Source organism: Vigna unguiculata, chromosome 3, assembly GCF_037176805.1.
Source record: "Vigna unguiculata cultivar grain cowpea cultivar isolate G323 ecotype 2 chromosome 3, ASM3717680v1, whole genome shotgun sequence".
NCBI classification, from domain to species: Eukaryota; Viridiplantae; Streptophyta; class Magnoliopsida; order Fabales; family Fabaceae; genus Vigna; species Vigna unguiculata.
In genome coordinates, this window is record NC_140794.1 from 17467372 (window position 1) to 17483757 (window position 16386).

Consider the following 16386-nt stretch of genomic DNA (forward strand, 5'->3'; position numbering starts at 1 on the left):
CTTCTTCTCCTTCTACCATTTTCCTTTCACTTTCTCTTCCTTTCCATCACTTTCTCTTATTTCCCCTTCGCATTTTGCCTGCGATAGAGACACACAGAAAATCACGGTTCCATCCACGCCAATGGAGGAAAAGCAAGCAGCAGCCTCGGAATCTGCGCACGCCGAATCTAACGGTATCTCTCATGGCTCCGACCACGGCTGGCAGAAGGTGACCTACGCTAAGAAACAGAAGAAGAAGACCAACAACACCGCCAACGGCTCCGATTCTCGAGCTAATTCCAACAAGCTCGTTCCAAACGGGACTTTGTCCGGCTCCGATGCTGTTTTCCGGTCGCTGGAGCTGCAATCGGAGGACCGGCGCCGCAAAATTCTGGAGGCGCGGAAGGCGGCCGATGCCGCATACGACGACGATGTCGCGCCGGGCAGATCAAAGCAGCGGACTCGAAATGATGAAGAGGATGATGAAGACGACGAGAATGTGGAGCTTTCCGCGGAGAACGGGAAGGCGGAGGAGAAAAAGGTGAAGCAGAAGAAGCCGAAGAAGCCTAAGGTGACGGTGGCCGAGGCGGCGGCGAAGATCGACTCTGCTGATCTGGGCGCTTTCCTCGTTGATATATCGGTAGGACATTGTCAATTGAATCGCGCATTTTTGGGTTTTGTGTTATCGGTTTGATCTGTTGGATCAGGAAGACGATACATTTCGATTCACTTAGTTTGATTTGAATTTTTGTCTGTTGTCACTTTAGGCATCGTTCGAGAAGCAGCAGGACATATTGATGATGCGGTTCGCTGATTATTTTGGACGTGCTTTTTCTGCCGTGACCGCATCTCAGTTTCCCTGGGTGAAATTGTTCAGGGAGTCAACTGTTGCTAAGATCACTGATGTGAGTATTGAGTTCCTTGTTTTCTTATTGTTTTCTTTTTTGTAAATATTATATAAAGAATTTCAATTTGTTAGCTTAATGATCCTGAAGTGTTTACGTTGTTATGGAATGTACATGCATATACACTTTGAAATTTGTTTGTGTGAATCATGATAGCACCCAGGATCTGTGGCAACGTATTGGTAAAAGGTACGGACTATTTGTTGTCATCGGTCTTGTTCAAGCAGTGTCTACATGAAAATTGAACATTTGACAGAGATATACATACGACAGTGGGCGCAGACTATACTGCTGAATAAGAAACGACTGAAGCAATAAGATCTGATGTTAAAAGGACGTTACTTTCTTTTCAAAATAAATATGTAGTAAAATCCTGTGAGGAAGGGCTATGGTGAAACAAACTGGAGTCAGCTGCCAGCATGTTTTAAAGTAACACGTCAGCAGTTTTTTAATTTAGTAGTCATGCGATATAACAGTTTTTGTGTGTGTTTTGTCTGCAATTTTCAATAGAAAAAACCTTGATTAGCTCCAATTGGTTTTGTGGGATGAACTTTTGTGTAACTTTCAGGCTATATGAATGCTTTATAGTTTAGAGTGCCATGTTCTTTATGCACATTTTAGTTATATTGCTTCATACTTTCTACTGTTACTTGTAACTATTTGTTTTAACTTATGATATTGTTTGTTACGCTCTCATTTATCTCTTCGTATATATGAATTATGAAGTGTCTTTGGTGTAGTGAAATGTAATTGAGGTCTCCTACTATGCGTGTGTCTGGAAACAATCAATGCAAACGGGAATTAACACTTTCCTAAACACAAAACTAGGAAGCGACATTTCATATATCATTCGCATCCAATGGAAGTTTTCCCACTTTCATCTGTAAACCTAATACTTACTAAATCTGTTGTGATATTGTTGCATATGGTACTGTCTACTGTATTTACTATTTTAAAATTGGTAATTTAATATTGTTAGTCAAGGAAGACTTTTCCTAAATCTATTACCTTTTTCTATCGTGATAAAGAGTACTGTGTCTTGTTATTGGTGATTTATGACTTGAGAATCATAGTTATTGAAAAGCATTCACTCATCAATTACATAATCATAGTACCGTCTCTTGTTCTTGTCATTTTATGGGATCTTAATGTTTGAAGAATATTTATAGTTATTATGCAGCCATTCATATTCTATCTTTTAGTGTTTTTCAGAATCTTGGTTCTAGTTTCTGATATTTTCCTATGAAGTTTATTGATGAATTTCCTTTGTCAGATGCCACTTTCTCACATATCTGAAGCTGTATATAAAACATCAATTGACTGGATCAACCAACGTTCTCCTGAGGCACTTAGTTCCTTTCTGCTTTGGTCTTTAGATAGCATTCTTGCTGACTTGGGTAGCCAGCAAACTGCGTCAAAGGGTTCCAAAAAGGCTGTGCAGCAAGTTTCTTCAAAATCTCAGGTATTACACTGAATACTTGTCTGTCTTTTGATTTTTGGATAATGGAAGTCGCTTGTGTTAGGAGATAGAAGGTCACCCACCAAATTGAAACAAAACTAAGCTAAAAGAGAAGTTTCAATACAGAATAGCTGTCTATTAAGGGAAGTCTCTGGAAGACCCATGAGGTCACTTGAGCAATCTTCCTATTTTTATTGCAATATTCTCTTTTAACCAAAATACAATTGGGGTGATAAGTTAGCTGTCAATTCACCCTGCAATGCTATGGACGGGACTCTAAGAGAACCTATCTACTGAACAGTTAAGAGGGTCAATTAAACAATTTTTTCAAGCATGATTAATTAGTGAACACATGATCATTTATAAATCCAAATATTCTCTTCAAACCAAACGCAATAGGGATGCATGATTGGTGCTTGACTTTGAAATTCTATGGCATATGCTTTGGTGCAATTTGATCTATCAATATTTATTTTATTTATTCTTAACATGATGTTATTTTTGATAGGATAATCTCTGCTTCTAATTGTTCAAATGATTATGGCATAAACATTGCAGGAAGCGATGCTACTAAATCATATATTTAGTTAGTTCAATTTATGTTTCCAATTTCTATGCGATCTTCTTTGACACTGGCACCCCTAGTGAATGAATAGTCAATTTCAAGACAGATAACACAAATAGGTGCTCTAGAGACATATGTGGCTGACACACACACACACATATATATGATGTACTTAATTTTTCTGTTTTCCCTATGGGGAATGGGCATTTAGTGACATAGGAGGTCAAATATCCATGTTCTTAGATTACCATTTTGTGTTTGTGTTAACGAGTCAGTTTGTTTTGCATCATTATTCTCTCTAGAAACTAAATGCACATGCAAAGGAAACAATTGCTTCTATTTGAATATTAGCTTATGTTTGACTTATGCCGTTCACGTTCATTGTAGTTTGTTTATCTTCTGATTTATGGTAAAAAAATTGTCTTGACAAGTTTTTTTGTAATTTTGTTTCCTAAAGCACATTCAACCTTTACTTGATTATATATATATATATATATATATATATATATATATATATATATATTCTTTTTGCTATTCTTTTCAGCTGTAAACAATCATTAACTTCACACTACCTGCAGGTTGCCATGTTTGTTGTTTTAGCAATGGTGTTGCGCCGAAAGCCAGATGCTCTTATAACTGTTTTGCCCACATTGAGGGAGAATACAAAGTATCAAGGGCAAGATAAGCTTCCGGTGATTGTATGGATGATAGCTCAGGTGAGGCATAGATGCCAAAATAACGATAACTTATTAGCAATCCCCAAAAAAATTAGTTATTTGACTTTTAAAGGATAAATGTAGCATCATTTTCCCTTCATTTTGTTAATGGTTAATATTTCTGTATAGGCCTCTGTTGGGGATCTCTCAGTAGGTTTGTATGCTTGGGCACGGAATCTCCTACCCATAGTGATTGGCAAAAGTGGTAACCCCCAATCCAGGGATTTGGTTTTGCAGCTGGTGGAAAAGTATGAAAACATAGTTCCCTTTTTTATTTATATCCCTAATTCACAATTGCTATTGTCATAACCATTGTGTTTTTTGTGATTTGATGGCAGAATTTTGTCTACCCCAAAAGCCCGACCTGTTTTAGTAAATACTGCTGTGAGGAAGGGAGAACGTTTAATTCCTCCTTCTGTATTTGAAATTTTGCTCCGGGTTACCTTCCCTCCATCTTCGACTAGAGTAAAGGTAGATATGTTCAGCTGGCTTTATATGTTTGCATTTAAGTGTATCATAGCTCCAAATCTTCAAAACTTAAGTCAATATGCTGCTGCTTTTATATATAGGCTACTGAAAGATTTGAGGCCGTATATGCCACTCTGAAAGAGGTGGCTCTTGGAGGTTCTACTGGAAGTAAAGCAATGAAACAAGTCTCGCTGCAGATATTCAATTTTGCTATCAAAGCAGCTGGAGAAAGTACGCAGACCTGATTTTATTATTTTATTTGTGCCTCTTTTCTTTGTTGATGAAATAAATGCCTAGTGTATTCTAAAACATGTTTTATTTTTCAGACAATACCGAGTTATCTAAAGAAGCAGCTGGTATTTTAATTTGGTGTTTGAGTCAAAACACTGAATGCTACAAGCAATGGGTGAGTGTTTTTTGTCTTAATGCTTACTCTTTTCTAGTTTAGGCAAGCTATTGATGTTTTTTGGATGGAGCAAGACAACTTATTATAAGAGACAATTTCTTTGGAAGTGTCTGAGATAAATGGCAATCTTTTAGGTAATGGTTCTGATATTAGAGATTCTAGAGAAAGACTGAGAGTGTTAATCTCTAACTAAACCCGATAATTATCTGTCACTTTCTTCACGGCTGCCAACCTCTGCCAAATCCTGATAAAGTTGTTACTTAAAATCAATTACTCCCTCAAACAACAGAAGCCATCCCCATTGAGTTTATTGTCTAACACAACCATGAAACTAAATTTACTTCTTTGATCTTATTCCTTGTATATGAACAGGAAAAAGTTTATCAAGACAACATTGAAGCAAGTGTTTCAGCTCTTAAGAAGCTTTCCGATGGTTGGAAGGAGCAATCAGCAAAATTGTCTCCTTATGAGTCACTGAGGGATACCTTGAAAAATTTTAAGCAAAAGGTAATTTCTAATAAGTCAAAAGATCTACATTTTCAGTTTATTGTGTCTGGGATTGCTTTCCAACACTGCGACATGGATTGGTTGGACTGTGTTTTATTGTACTGAAGTAGCAGAGTGTTTGGACATGGTATGTAATGATGTAACTATTTTTGGACGCAGAATGAGAAAGTATTGGCTTCCGAGACTGATGCTTCTCGTCACGCACACTTCAAGGATGCGGATAAATATTGCAAGACGATCTTAGGAAGAGTCTCACGAAGCCATGGATGCACGTCTTGTTTAACCGTAACAGTTCTTGCTTTGGCTGTGGGTGCTGCCGTTCTTTTGTCCCCCGGTATGGAATCTTTGGATTTTAAGAAGCTCTCCGAAGTTTTCAACTCTCAGTACTGAGTACTTGAGAATATTCCGCATTACTAGCTGTTGGTTGCTTCAAACAACAATTTTCGTTTCAGCCCCACTCATTCACAATGGGCACAGTAAACCAATAGCCTCATAATAAAGTGGTAAATGCGGAAATTGTACACTTAGTTCAAATCCTGTTCAGGCAACAAAGGATAGCCGCGGTCAACAATGGTTTGAGGTTTACTTTAGTTAGACTATTTTATAATTTATTTGTTCGTGTCTGTTGAGTCTTAATTTTAGTTATTTTATGCCTTTATATTAAGTACGCTGGCAAAATGCCAATGAGGTAACTACAGCTGTATCCTGAAGTTAATTTAGTTGTATCAGAGGAATTTTGGTGCTGCATTGCGAATTTTTTTTCTACCTTTTTCTGTTATCACGGGTTGATGGTTTTGTCCTTTTCAGTTGCTTCTTCCCCGTTATCGATGCTTTGTTTTCCTTTAAGTGGATAAGCGCCATTTTTTTTTTATATTTCAGAGTCACTGATTTATAACTGTTGAACAACGCGTTTTTTATAAGATTTTCTGAGATTTGCTTGCATGATCGTTGTCATAAATTCTGCAGAACGTGTAAAGTCGATTGCATTGATGTTCATTAATTTCCACTTCGGAAATCGCTTGACGTTAAGTGAAGGTCAATCTTACTAAGGATAATTCTACTACATTTTCTATTTTGCAAACGTATCGCATTCAATATTCATTTTGTAATAATAGAAAGCAGAACAGGTATAACTCTACATTTACAACAAAGTAGTTTTGGAGAACTAAACTTCTAGAATTACTATAGAACAACTACTTTGTTGTGTTTTAGTCCAGATTTATAGATTATCATAATCTTCAGGTTCGGCAAATGGGTACTTTGAATACGAACTTCTGATTTTTGAAGGATCTTCAGGTACAGACCAAGGGTACTGCATGTTAGGGTCCCGTGGGAATTTCCTGAAGTTTAAAAACGGTGCCCAAAGAATAACCCTGCAACAAATATATTTCTTGAGATGTGTTGCTGATTGTTACAACAAATAATAGTGCTAGTATCAGTATATATATTTTGCTTTCAGAGGAAGCGTTGCTCACCCTGGGAAGAAAATGAAGACAAACATGAATTGCAGATACATCTCCAGCAACCCTCTTCTATACCATCTTTTCCAAAGCCATATCATAATTATTGGCTGCAATTCATGCATTTATGAACACTTACATATTAAAACTCAGTTTTAGATGCTGTTGTTAGATATATAATTTGGACAAACTTAAAAAGTTTTGAAAGAAAGGAACTTACTGGCACCACTAGGAAATAACCAAACATACCAATCCCCCATTGTGTCAAAACCCACGACAGTTCTGGCCGGTTATTCTCTCCTGTCACTGCTAACACTGGCTGCTCCGCCTGCCCAAATAACCCACACTTTTACTTTCTAAATAAAAATCTTTAAAACCAATAATTGTACAAAAACCTCAATTAAAATCAAAATTATAAAATTACTTTTAACAAGAACAATGCGAACTGGGGATGCTGATATAAGAATAAAATGAAAATTAGTTTCTAAATAGAATTAGTAACAATCCATACTAGAATCATCTTTATGCAATATCATCGTAACCAATACACTCTCATGGTAATTCAATATAAACTAATACTTATTGATCATTTAAGCAGAGAATGTTTAGATGGAAAAGTAACTAGAACTGAATTTGTGTGTACAAAAAAATCTCACCAAGGCCAAGAGTGTTCCTATATGCAGTGCCAAATTGGTATAGTTTAAACTGACATCATTATCTGGTTTGTGGGTGCAGCATGTAACCTGCAATGAGTTAAGGAATGAAATGAGGTTAAGTAGAAGTAGGAGAGAATGAGTTAAGAGATGAAAAAGTAAAGTACAGATAGTGATTGGGAAGGCCTAGTAGTGTTTTTGTGCTTGGAAGCAAAGAAGAAAGAAGGTGTCCGAAGTGAGGGAGTGGGAAGAAGAGGCAGAGCTTTGGGAACATGGAGGCTGAATGAGCACCTCATCTTTGTTTCGAGCTCTCTCTCACTTTGCTTCCTTATCACTTCACTTCCATCAAAATTAAAACAAAAAAACTCACAAAACCAAATGTGTGGATTTCAGATTACATCACAACTCATCCACTACCCTTTTTTTCTTGTCCATTCAACTTTTGCTCATCAGTTCAATGCAAATTTCCTAAATATTGTATACTTTCTTGTGCTTAGGCAATTCTTCATAAAAAAAAAATTAAGGATAAGAAATTAAATTAACTTTTGTTCTTATCTAAAGTCCTTTCAAATAATATATTCCATTATGGAGTTCGAAACTTTCCTCACAATTTTATCTTTTAAAAAAATATGTGAAATTATCGAATATATGAAAATAACTTTTACGCAAGTTAAGATTAGTTTGTGTATATAAACTTTTAAGTAACGTTTTTACTTTTTATTTTTTATTTAAAAAATTAATATATTTCATCTTTTCTTAGAAATTCTTATAGAAAAAAATGCGTGTAAATATTTCCTTGCACTCTGTGGTCTACACAAATGTGTTCAGTTTGGCATGAAAAGTAGAAAGGAGAATTTTAGTTCTAATATTTTTTTCATAAACCTGTTTGTTTGAGTTTTTTTTTTTTTAATAGTTGTGCATTAAAAAATTAAAGTTTTGGTTGAACATTGGACTACAATTTTGGGGGTTAACAAAACAAGGCTGGGCTTAATAATTAAAATTGTGACTACAATTTTTAATAGGCTAGGCTTAAGTGGACTTCGCGTAATTTAGTAAATGATAAAGTGTTTTTTTTAAACTTTTATAAATTATTTATTTAAGTAAAACATATTATTTTATTACTTTATTTTAATTAAAAAATAAAAAATTGACCTATTTTAATTTTATTTATAAAATTTTGTCAAATTTATAAATTTTTTTCGAAAGATAATTTTTATCTGGGTTTATATCTTTAGTTTATTAGTTTGTTTTGAGTAGCTACGCTAATTTGTTTTCTTTTTATATGAAAAATTAAAAAATAATAATTTTGTTATTTTATATTATTTAAAAGACACTAAAATTCAGGTACTTGATTTTTTTTTCCATAAAATATTATTAACTTTAAATCAAATTATTCACTCTTTGTTTTTTTCCAAACAATTTTCAATTTATAAATTTAATTAAAAATATTAATTAATGAATAAAAAATTTAAAAAATATTTATAAATTAAGTGTATTTTTAAAATGTAAAATATTTGTATATTTAATTTAAAAATTGTAAAAAAAAAGTTATGAGACTGATCCCTTTGACGAGCAAGCCAAAATTTTTAGTTTTTTTTTTTTTTTTCATTTTTAGTATTGTTTATTGTTTTTTTAGTTAAATAGTGATGAACATTTTATGGTTGAAAAGTGGTTCTTTTTGTGAGAACCCACTATCTCTCCCCTCTCTGTACATTCTCTTCTTTCTCCTACTTATAACACAGAACCACACTCCACCATCATTGTTTTCCTCCCTCAAAATCAACTACACAGCCTTCTCTCTAATAGGAGCTCAAATTTTCCCTTTCTAATCATTCATCCCTTCTGTTACAGCTACTGGACCTGGAACCAGAAGAAGTACTCCTCCTCCAACTGAGTCATCTTCTCCTCCCGGTAAGCCAAATTCGGTTTTCCTCAATTCTCTCCAATTTTGGAATTTTCGGAGTTCAATGCTTACCAAAACCGAATTAGGGTCCTGTACTCACTCTGAGTTTATGAATTTCAGCCCCTTAGGTTGTGGAATTGAGGTGCCCTTGTGATAGAGTCTTGCTTGTGGTGATTTTAAAAAAGGTAAGGGAAGTTAACTGTAAATTTTTCTTACTTAAACCCATGAATCATGTTTGATGAGTCTTATTCAAGCTTTGAGTGCTAAATTGATGGTTAAAAATTGTATGTGTGATTGCTTGATCGAATTCTGCCATGAATACAGTACTCTTGCATGTGGGAACAGTGAGTGATCTGGTATTTTCGCCTAGGCGGGTGGCTCTCGCCCAAGCGAAAACACCAGGAAACCCACCTCTGATCCTGCGCGAAGTCTCGCCTAGGCGAGCTAAGGTCGCTTAAGCGAGAAGACAATCTCGTCTAAGCGAGCCAGCTTAGACTGAGCGAGAATTCGCCCAATTTTTAATTTTTGCCAGTGTTAGAGCCTCGCTCAGGCGAGACTGACTCGCCTAAGCGAGATAACCTCTCGCCTGGGCTAGATTGTCTAGCTTGAGCGAGAGTCACTGCGGTGGGATGCTCTTTCTTCTATTATAAAGTGTGATATTGTATGTTTTAAGGTACTTTTGTGCAATTAGTATCTTATATGCCTAGAACGTCATTATTAATATGTTGTGTGATGAAATTGGATGAGTATGTATCATGAGGAGTTGTGTTTGGAATGGAATTTCAAGGGAAATTCATGTGAAATTGTTAATGTGTGTGTAAGGACGTGTGGAATCCATATTGGTTGGTATCTTGAAACTCCAATAATCATTCACGCTCAGATAGAGCAAAATGGATTATGTCGTGAGGAGTAGTGGGAGGTCCTAGTCTTTGGACTTGATCAAGTCCTAGCGAAGGGGACTTACCCTGGGAACGGTCGGGTGAAGACTCCTTGTGTCCAGACTCTACAGAGTCTGGGAACCGTTGCAGGTGCAAGCCACCAAGAGCTCCAATGTCGCTTACACAATCCAGATATCGATTTTAGAATTATGAAATTGAGTTGTGTGTTATGATTGATGTTTACATTCTGAATTGTATCATTCTTTTTCTCTCAACTCAGTTAGCTTACCCTTTTGTTTATATTTTGCCTGTCTTTGTATTTTCTCCTTTGCAATGATCACCTAAGGTTGGTGTGAGCAGAGCTGAGCCTTGATGATGATACCCCTCTGCTGACTCTACTATCTCTATTATCTGCTATGTTTGATCATGATATAATGTTTTATTTGATAGTGCGAAAAACTATTAAATGGGATGTTACATTTTTTGTATCAGAGCAGTAGTTCCTTTAGGGTCTGTAGGTGTGAGCTTGCCTAGTTTCTGTTGTGTGTTTCTCATAGTGTTTCGGTGCAGTTGTGGTATTTGGTAGATAGACTGATGGTTCTCTCTTTGTGTGGTTAGAGTTATGGCACCTAGGCCCCCTCCTCCTCCTCTTCCTAATCTGGATAGTTCTCACTTGGTGGGGACAATTGATGCGATGTTGGCAGCCATGCAGCAGCAGAATACTAACATGGTGAATCAGCATAACTTAGCCTTGCAGCAGATGGAGTCTGCTAGGCTCGCAGCAGAGGCACTTGGAAGCCTTGCATCAGCTAGGGGAGAATCGATCTGCAGCTGGATCTTCCCAAGCTCCACCACGTGGAGTTTGGAGGATTTTCTTCAGCATCACCCATCCCGCTTCGATGGTAAGACCACTCCAGATGAGGCAGATCAGTGGATGAGGGATATGGAGTGGATCTATGATGCTAAGAGGTGTCCAATAGAGAATAGATTGGCATATTCTGAGCATCTACTGGCTGGAGAGGCTGTTCACTGGTGGTCTAGCATGAAGATGATGTTAGAAGACAGCAGAGAGCCTGTCACTTGGGAGTTGTTCAAGAAGAAGTTTTATGCTGAGTACTTCCCAGATAGTGTGAGGTACACCAAGAAAGTGGAGTTCTTACAACTGATGTAGGGAGAAATGTCAGTATCAGAGTATGCGAAAAAGTTCAAGCACTTGGGCAGATTCCACACCTTGAGGATGGCTAAGGATTGGCAGTGTAGGAAGTTTGAGAATGGGTTGAGAGGCGATCTTAAACTCATGGTGGCTCCGCTCTCTATAAAGGAGTTCCCTGCTTTGGTGGAGAAAGCAAGGGTAATGGAGAAGCTAAAAGCGGAAGTTGAAGCTCAGCAGCGGTCTCAGCAGAAGGTGGGAGACCATCTGGGTCCGCAAGCCGACAGGACGATAGGAGAGAGCCTTACTCCAGACCTCCGCCTTAGGGGTCCAGGAGATTTCCACCTCAGTCTTATCAGCACCAGCCTCCTTAGCATCACTCTCACAGGCCTCGGTGTTTTCATTGTGGAGGGCCTCATATGAGGAGTGCTTGCCATCAACTTGGTGGTAGACAGACATGTCACAGATGTGGTCAGGAAGGCCACTTCCTCAGAGATTGCCCCACTGACAGGAGTGTAGTGCCAAGACCTCCGACGTAGTCGTAGCCACAGCAGACACGGGGGAGTGCTAGGCCCCAGGCAGTTGACCGAGTATATGCCATGACGGGTGCAGAGGCAGACAGATCAGGTAAATAATATATTTTATTTTTAGGTTTTTAAATAATCTGAATATTAAAAATAGACTAAATAATAAAATTACGCATTTAAATTAATTAAACACTTGAGAACCATTCGACTTTTTTTCCACAATAGTGCAATTTATTTTTGTAATTATCAAAATGGTGTAGAAATTTTAAAAATTTCAGCAAAGGGTAAGTCGTGTCCAAATGGCACAATTTCAAAATAAGGAAGTCGTGACAATATAAGATGATGACTTTAATTAAAATGAGGCAAAGTCATGCCAACATGGAAAAACTTCTTTGTTGTTGGGAAGTCGTGCCAAATCGAGACGACTTTAATTAACTTTCTAAGCAAAGTCGTGCCAATATAGGAAGACTTCAATATTAAATTGTTAATGAATAAGTCGTACCATATTAGAGAGACTTTAGTATTATATTGATAATGAAGAAGTCGTACCATATTCAAACGACTTCTGTTTGATAAAAATTAAATATTTTTTTAGTGATATTAATTAATTGAATAATAATGCATAAAAGTAGTTAAAAATTTCAAGATGATTTTGTTCCCTAATAGAACGTGAAAGTTATCTATGAGAGCTTATGCCACAAGGAGGTCTTCTTCATTGTGGTTTAGGTCTTATGACGATCTAGTTCATATCCTTCAAATGTGCTCCAAGCCATGATTTTCATATCCTTTGAATTTCCAGTTGCTTGTAGCATAAAAAACCTTGAACAGATTTGATCTTCTAATCTCTTGCTCGTTACCTTTGTCATAGGTCCTTTGAATTGTAAAGGTTCATCTTCAAAATCTTCTTGTATGAAATTTAGGTATAGTCCTCTATTACACAAGGTTCGATATCACATTATTTCTACCAAGATTTAATAAAAGTATTTCTAAATTTTCACTAACTTCCCTTACCTCAAAAATAGCTTGGCATCAAACAAATCTCCAACCTTAAGAAATGAGGCTACCCCTAATTAGTGACATATACCCAAGTGTCCAAACAAAACAAAAATTTAGTATATAGTATATTGAGATGAGAGAATCACTTCTCTCAAACATTACTAAAACTAACAAAGAAGGATTTAGTAGAGAAAATAGAAACTTACTCTATTTGGAATTTAATTGGTGCAAAACATTCCTTGATACTCCAACCACTACAAGTAAAATTAATTTTTGAGATGGATGAGATTTGAGGAAGGATTTTCGTGAAATAAGGAAAAGTAGAAGGGTTTGTGAAAGGAGAAGTTGAAGTCTGAAGGAAGAAATGGAACACATAGTGCAAGCTTACATCTATCTTTCATTATTATCCTTTACCTATAATACTACTATTATATTATTATTATTATATTTGTAAGTGTCCTTTCTTCACATGTCACAAGTCTCCCTAATAAAAAAAAAAAACTATCCTAAAAAATTGGCTTACCAAGAAAGTTTAGGATATTATTATGTTATATTTTCCTTCATTCGTCAAGTGGAATTGCTAGTTGTAAGATCTTGCACTTGTTAATGGTGTAACTATCAAAAAATGTATTCACCAACAAAGGATTCTAAAGGTTTTCTTCTTTAATATATATAAGATTTCTGCATACATAAAGATATTTTCAACCTATATTAGTTCATCTTAACTTTCTCATTAGTTTGTTGTATTAATTATGGTCTAATCACCTTATTTGCATCATCCTAAAATTAACACAACCTTGTGTTTGGATGGAACATTTCAACAATGCTTAGAAATTGAAATGCTTTGTATTTGAATTGCTTGTAATTGAATTCCATTCATTTTTTAAATAACTTGTTTGGATAAGGGAATTAAAATACATGAAATTTCAATTTCTTGTTTGGAAAAAAAATTGAATTTATTGTGAGATAAAATTTAATTTTAACAATATTTATTTTACGCTTAATTATATTTTGAGTTCATGATAAATTTGGAAACATGCTTGACAACCCAGATGGGTCGGGCAGACCCAACTACGCAACCGGATTGGTTAAACCCAACGACCCACCCGAGCTGGACCGACTGGGAAGCCCAGACAGGCTTGGTGGCCCGATGATCTAGAGGCCTGACGGCCCATACTGCACGATTGTGCCGTCAAGTTCGTCAATATGACCCGATCCAACCCGTTTACATCATTCGCCTAATGCTCCAGAGGGGTCCGACGACCCGAACATGCTCGGCGATCAAGACGGGCCCGATGACCTGGACGAGCCCGAAGACATTGACGGGCCCGACGAGCTAGACGAGCCCAACAATCCGGATGGAGCCGAATACCCAGACGGGTTCGACGACCCGGACGGGCCCGTACACCCAGACAGGCCCGAAGACCTGGACGGGTCTTACGATTAGGATGGGCCCAACGACTTGGACACGTTCGATGACCTGGACAGGCCCGACGACCTAGACGGGCTCGAGACTCGAACGGACTCGACAACTCGTACGGGCCCTTTGAAACTGTCAGGTCTGTTCGGGTCGTCGAGACCATCCGGATAGTATGGCCCGTACGAGTCATCGGGCCTGTTTGTATCGTCGAGACCGTTTAGGTCATCGGGCCCGTCTGGGTCATCGTTCCCGGGTCGTCGTGCCCGTCCGGGTCTCCGGGCTCGTTCGGGTCGTCGGGCCTGTCCGTGTTGTCCTGTACTTCCGGGTCGTAGGACTCGTCCGGGTTGTCGGGCTCAATGATTTGGAAGGGCTAGTTTGGATCGTCAAGCTCGTCTGGGTCATTGAGTCCGTCCAGGTCGTCGGGCTCGTCTTGGTTGTCTGGCCTGTTTAGGTCAAGCCTGTCCGGGTCATCGGGCCCGTCTGGATCTTCAGGCCCATTTGGGTCGTCAAACCTGTCTGGGTCATCGGACACGTTTGGGTCGTCGGGCATGTCCGGGTTGTCGAGTCTATCCGGGTCGTCGGTTCTGTCCGGGTTGTCAGGCTCGTTCGGGTCATCGGCCCCGCTCGAATCGTCGGGCCCGTCCGAGCTGTCGGGCCCGTTCGGGTCGTCGGGCACGTTCGGGTCATCGGGCCCGTATGGATCGTAGGGTACGTTCGAGTCGTCGTGCTCGTCTGGATCGTCTAGAATGTGAGGTTGAGTGAGAAGAATTTCAAATTCCACCTATTTTGAGGGTATTTGAATTTCTACTAATTTAGCTAATTGAAATCCTTTAAAAAAAATGCTTGCATTTGAAATGCTTTTTAATTTCTCTATCCAAACAAAGCATTTCATTACAAAGAAATATAAATTCTTCAAAAAAATGAATTGCTTCATTAAAATACTCTATCCAAACACACTCTAAAGGTATTTCACATCTCTTCCTATAAAATACTTCCTTAGGATCCATACTCATGCTTTCTTAACTATTATTATCGATGAATTCTACTAAGGGTAAACTTTTTATTTCAACTTCTCAAATGATGCAACGAATAAACTCTAGTCTAGTCCCTTAAGAATTTGGGTAGTTCTCCTTAATTTTCCATCAACTTATGAATGATCACTATACAAAGTCATATTTTTTCACCATAGTGGCAAGTTGTTAAAATGAATAGAAATATTACACCTTTTAAACATTGGGATGTCTAAGTGCATTAACATACCTTGAAGTCAATTATGTTCAACCTTTGATTTTTTTTTTATCAAGTTAAACCAAAAACTACAACCTTAAATATACCTTCCTCCATTCCATGCCTCCAATAAGACTTCACGAGATTTTTATGGCACTTTAATATGCTTTGTGCTTGCTTTTTATTAACTTAAATAACACTATATACTTTAGATCATCGTCTTTTGTCACACATATTATGTTTCTAAACTATAAAGTATCATCAATTCCCTTATAAAGACCTTTAGTCTTATGAATACCTAATAGGACCATAACATTCTTCAAATTCAATCTCACCAATTATAACTAATATATTACTTTCAACATGATATGAAGATACAAAACTTTCAAATTCAAACTTTTGAAACTTTCACTCAGTTCCAACTCTCTAATCTTAATTGCTAACACATGCATCTCCTTGTTGTTTTAAACATTTGCTTCAACACTTATTTTGTCAATATGACACCCTTAATAACTAAACTTCATAATCTTTTAATATGCCATTATTTGTTCTTGAAGAGATTTGTGTCTTCATTATCACTCAATCTACTATCATCCTTGTTGCTTTATGTGCTCTCATTAGTTGTGACAAAAACAAGAAATCACTTACATAGTAATACTACTCCATTTCTACTTAGTCATGTTCAATTTCTATAACATTTTCTCAAGTCTTTAATGTTTCACCATGGCCTTTTAACAAGTTAGGTAAACAAATAAACATTGAACATCTTCCCTCTTTGTTCTAAATTATCCAAAGAACTTCTCTAGTTACTCATGTTTGATATAAACAAGTTGCCATATAAATTCTATATAAAATAATTTTCTCTAACTTCTTACTTTCTAATTGTCAACCATGCCTTAAACCCAAAGTCCTAGTTGCTTTCATCATGAAATTTTTTGTTTGTTAAGTATTTGACACTCTATTAACTTAAGTTCTTGACCATTTCTTCTGATACTTGAACTGTGTTCTTAGTTGATACATCCTTAGCATGATTCACTTTCTCTAGATGTTAAAATACTTGAAATTACAATCCTATAAAACTTCATAAATCTCTTATGTCTCATTGTAGCCCTTTCGGATAAAATAATTACTTAGACTCAATATTAAACTTATCACTAGAACTATCAA

General features: G+C 37.0%; 2 protein-coding genes across 2 annotated transcripts; one reads left to right on the top strand and one right to left on the bottom strand.

The window, feature by feature from the left end:
- Positions 1-5752, top strand: LOC114177811 (uncharacterized). Its single transcript, XM_028063363.2, has 10 exons — positions 1-619; positions 747-884; positions 2158-2346; positions 3487-3624; positions 3754-3872; positions 3963-4095; positions 4194-4323; positions 4419-4498; positions 4871-5005; positions 5165-5752. The coding sequence occupies exons 1-10, from the start codon at positions 122-124 to the stop codon at positions 5393-5395; spliced, it is 1791 nt and encodes a 596-aa protein (XP_027919164.2). The 5' UTR covers positions 1-121; the 3' UTR covers positions 5396-5752.
- A 318-nt stretch (positions 5753-6070) lies between these two features.
- NDHL (inorganic carbon transport protein-like protein) lies at positions 6071-7489 on the bottom strand. Its single transcript, XM_028063364.2, has 5 exons — positions 7286-7489; positions 7122-7208; positions 6686-6793; positions 6481-6575; positions 6071-6378 (listed from the first exon to the last, which is right to left on the bottom strand). Exons 1-5 carry the CDS (start codon positions 7412-7414, stop codon positions 6225-6227), a joined length of 573 nt encoding a protein of 190 aa, XP_027919165.1. The 5' UTR covers positions 7415-7489; the 3' UTR covers positions 6071-6224.
- Between the last annotated feature and the right edge of the window lie 8897 nt (positions 7490-16386).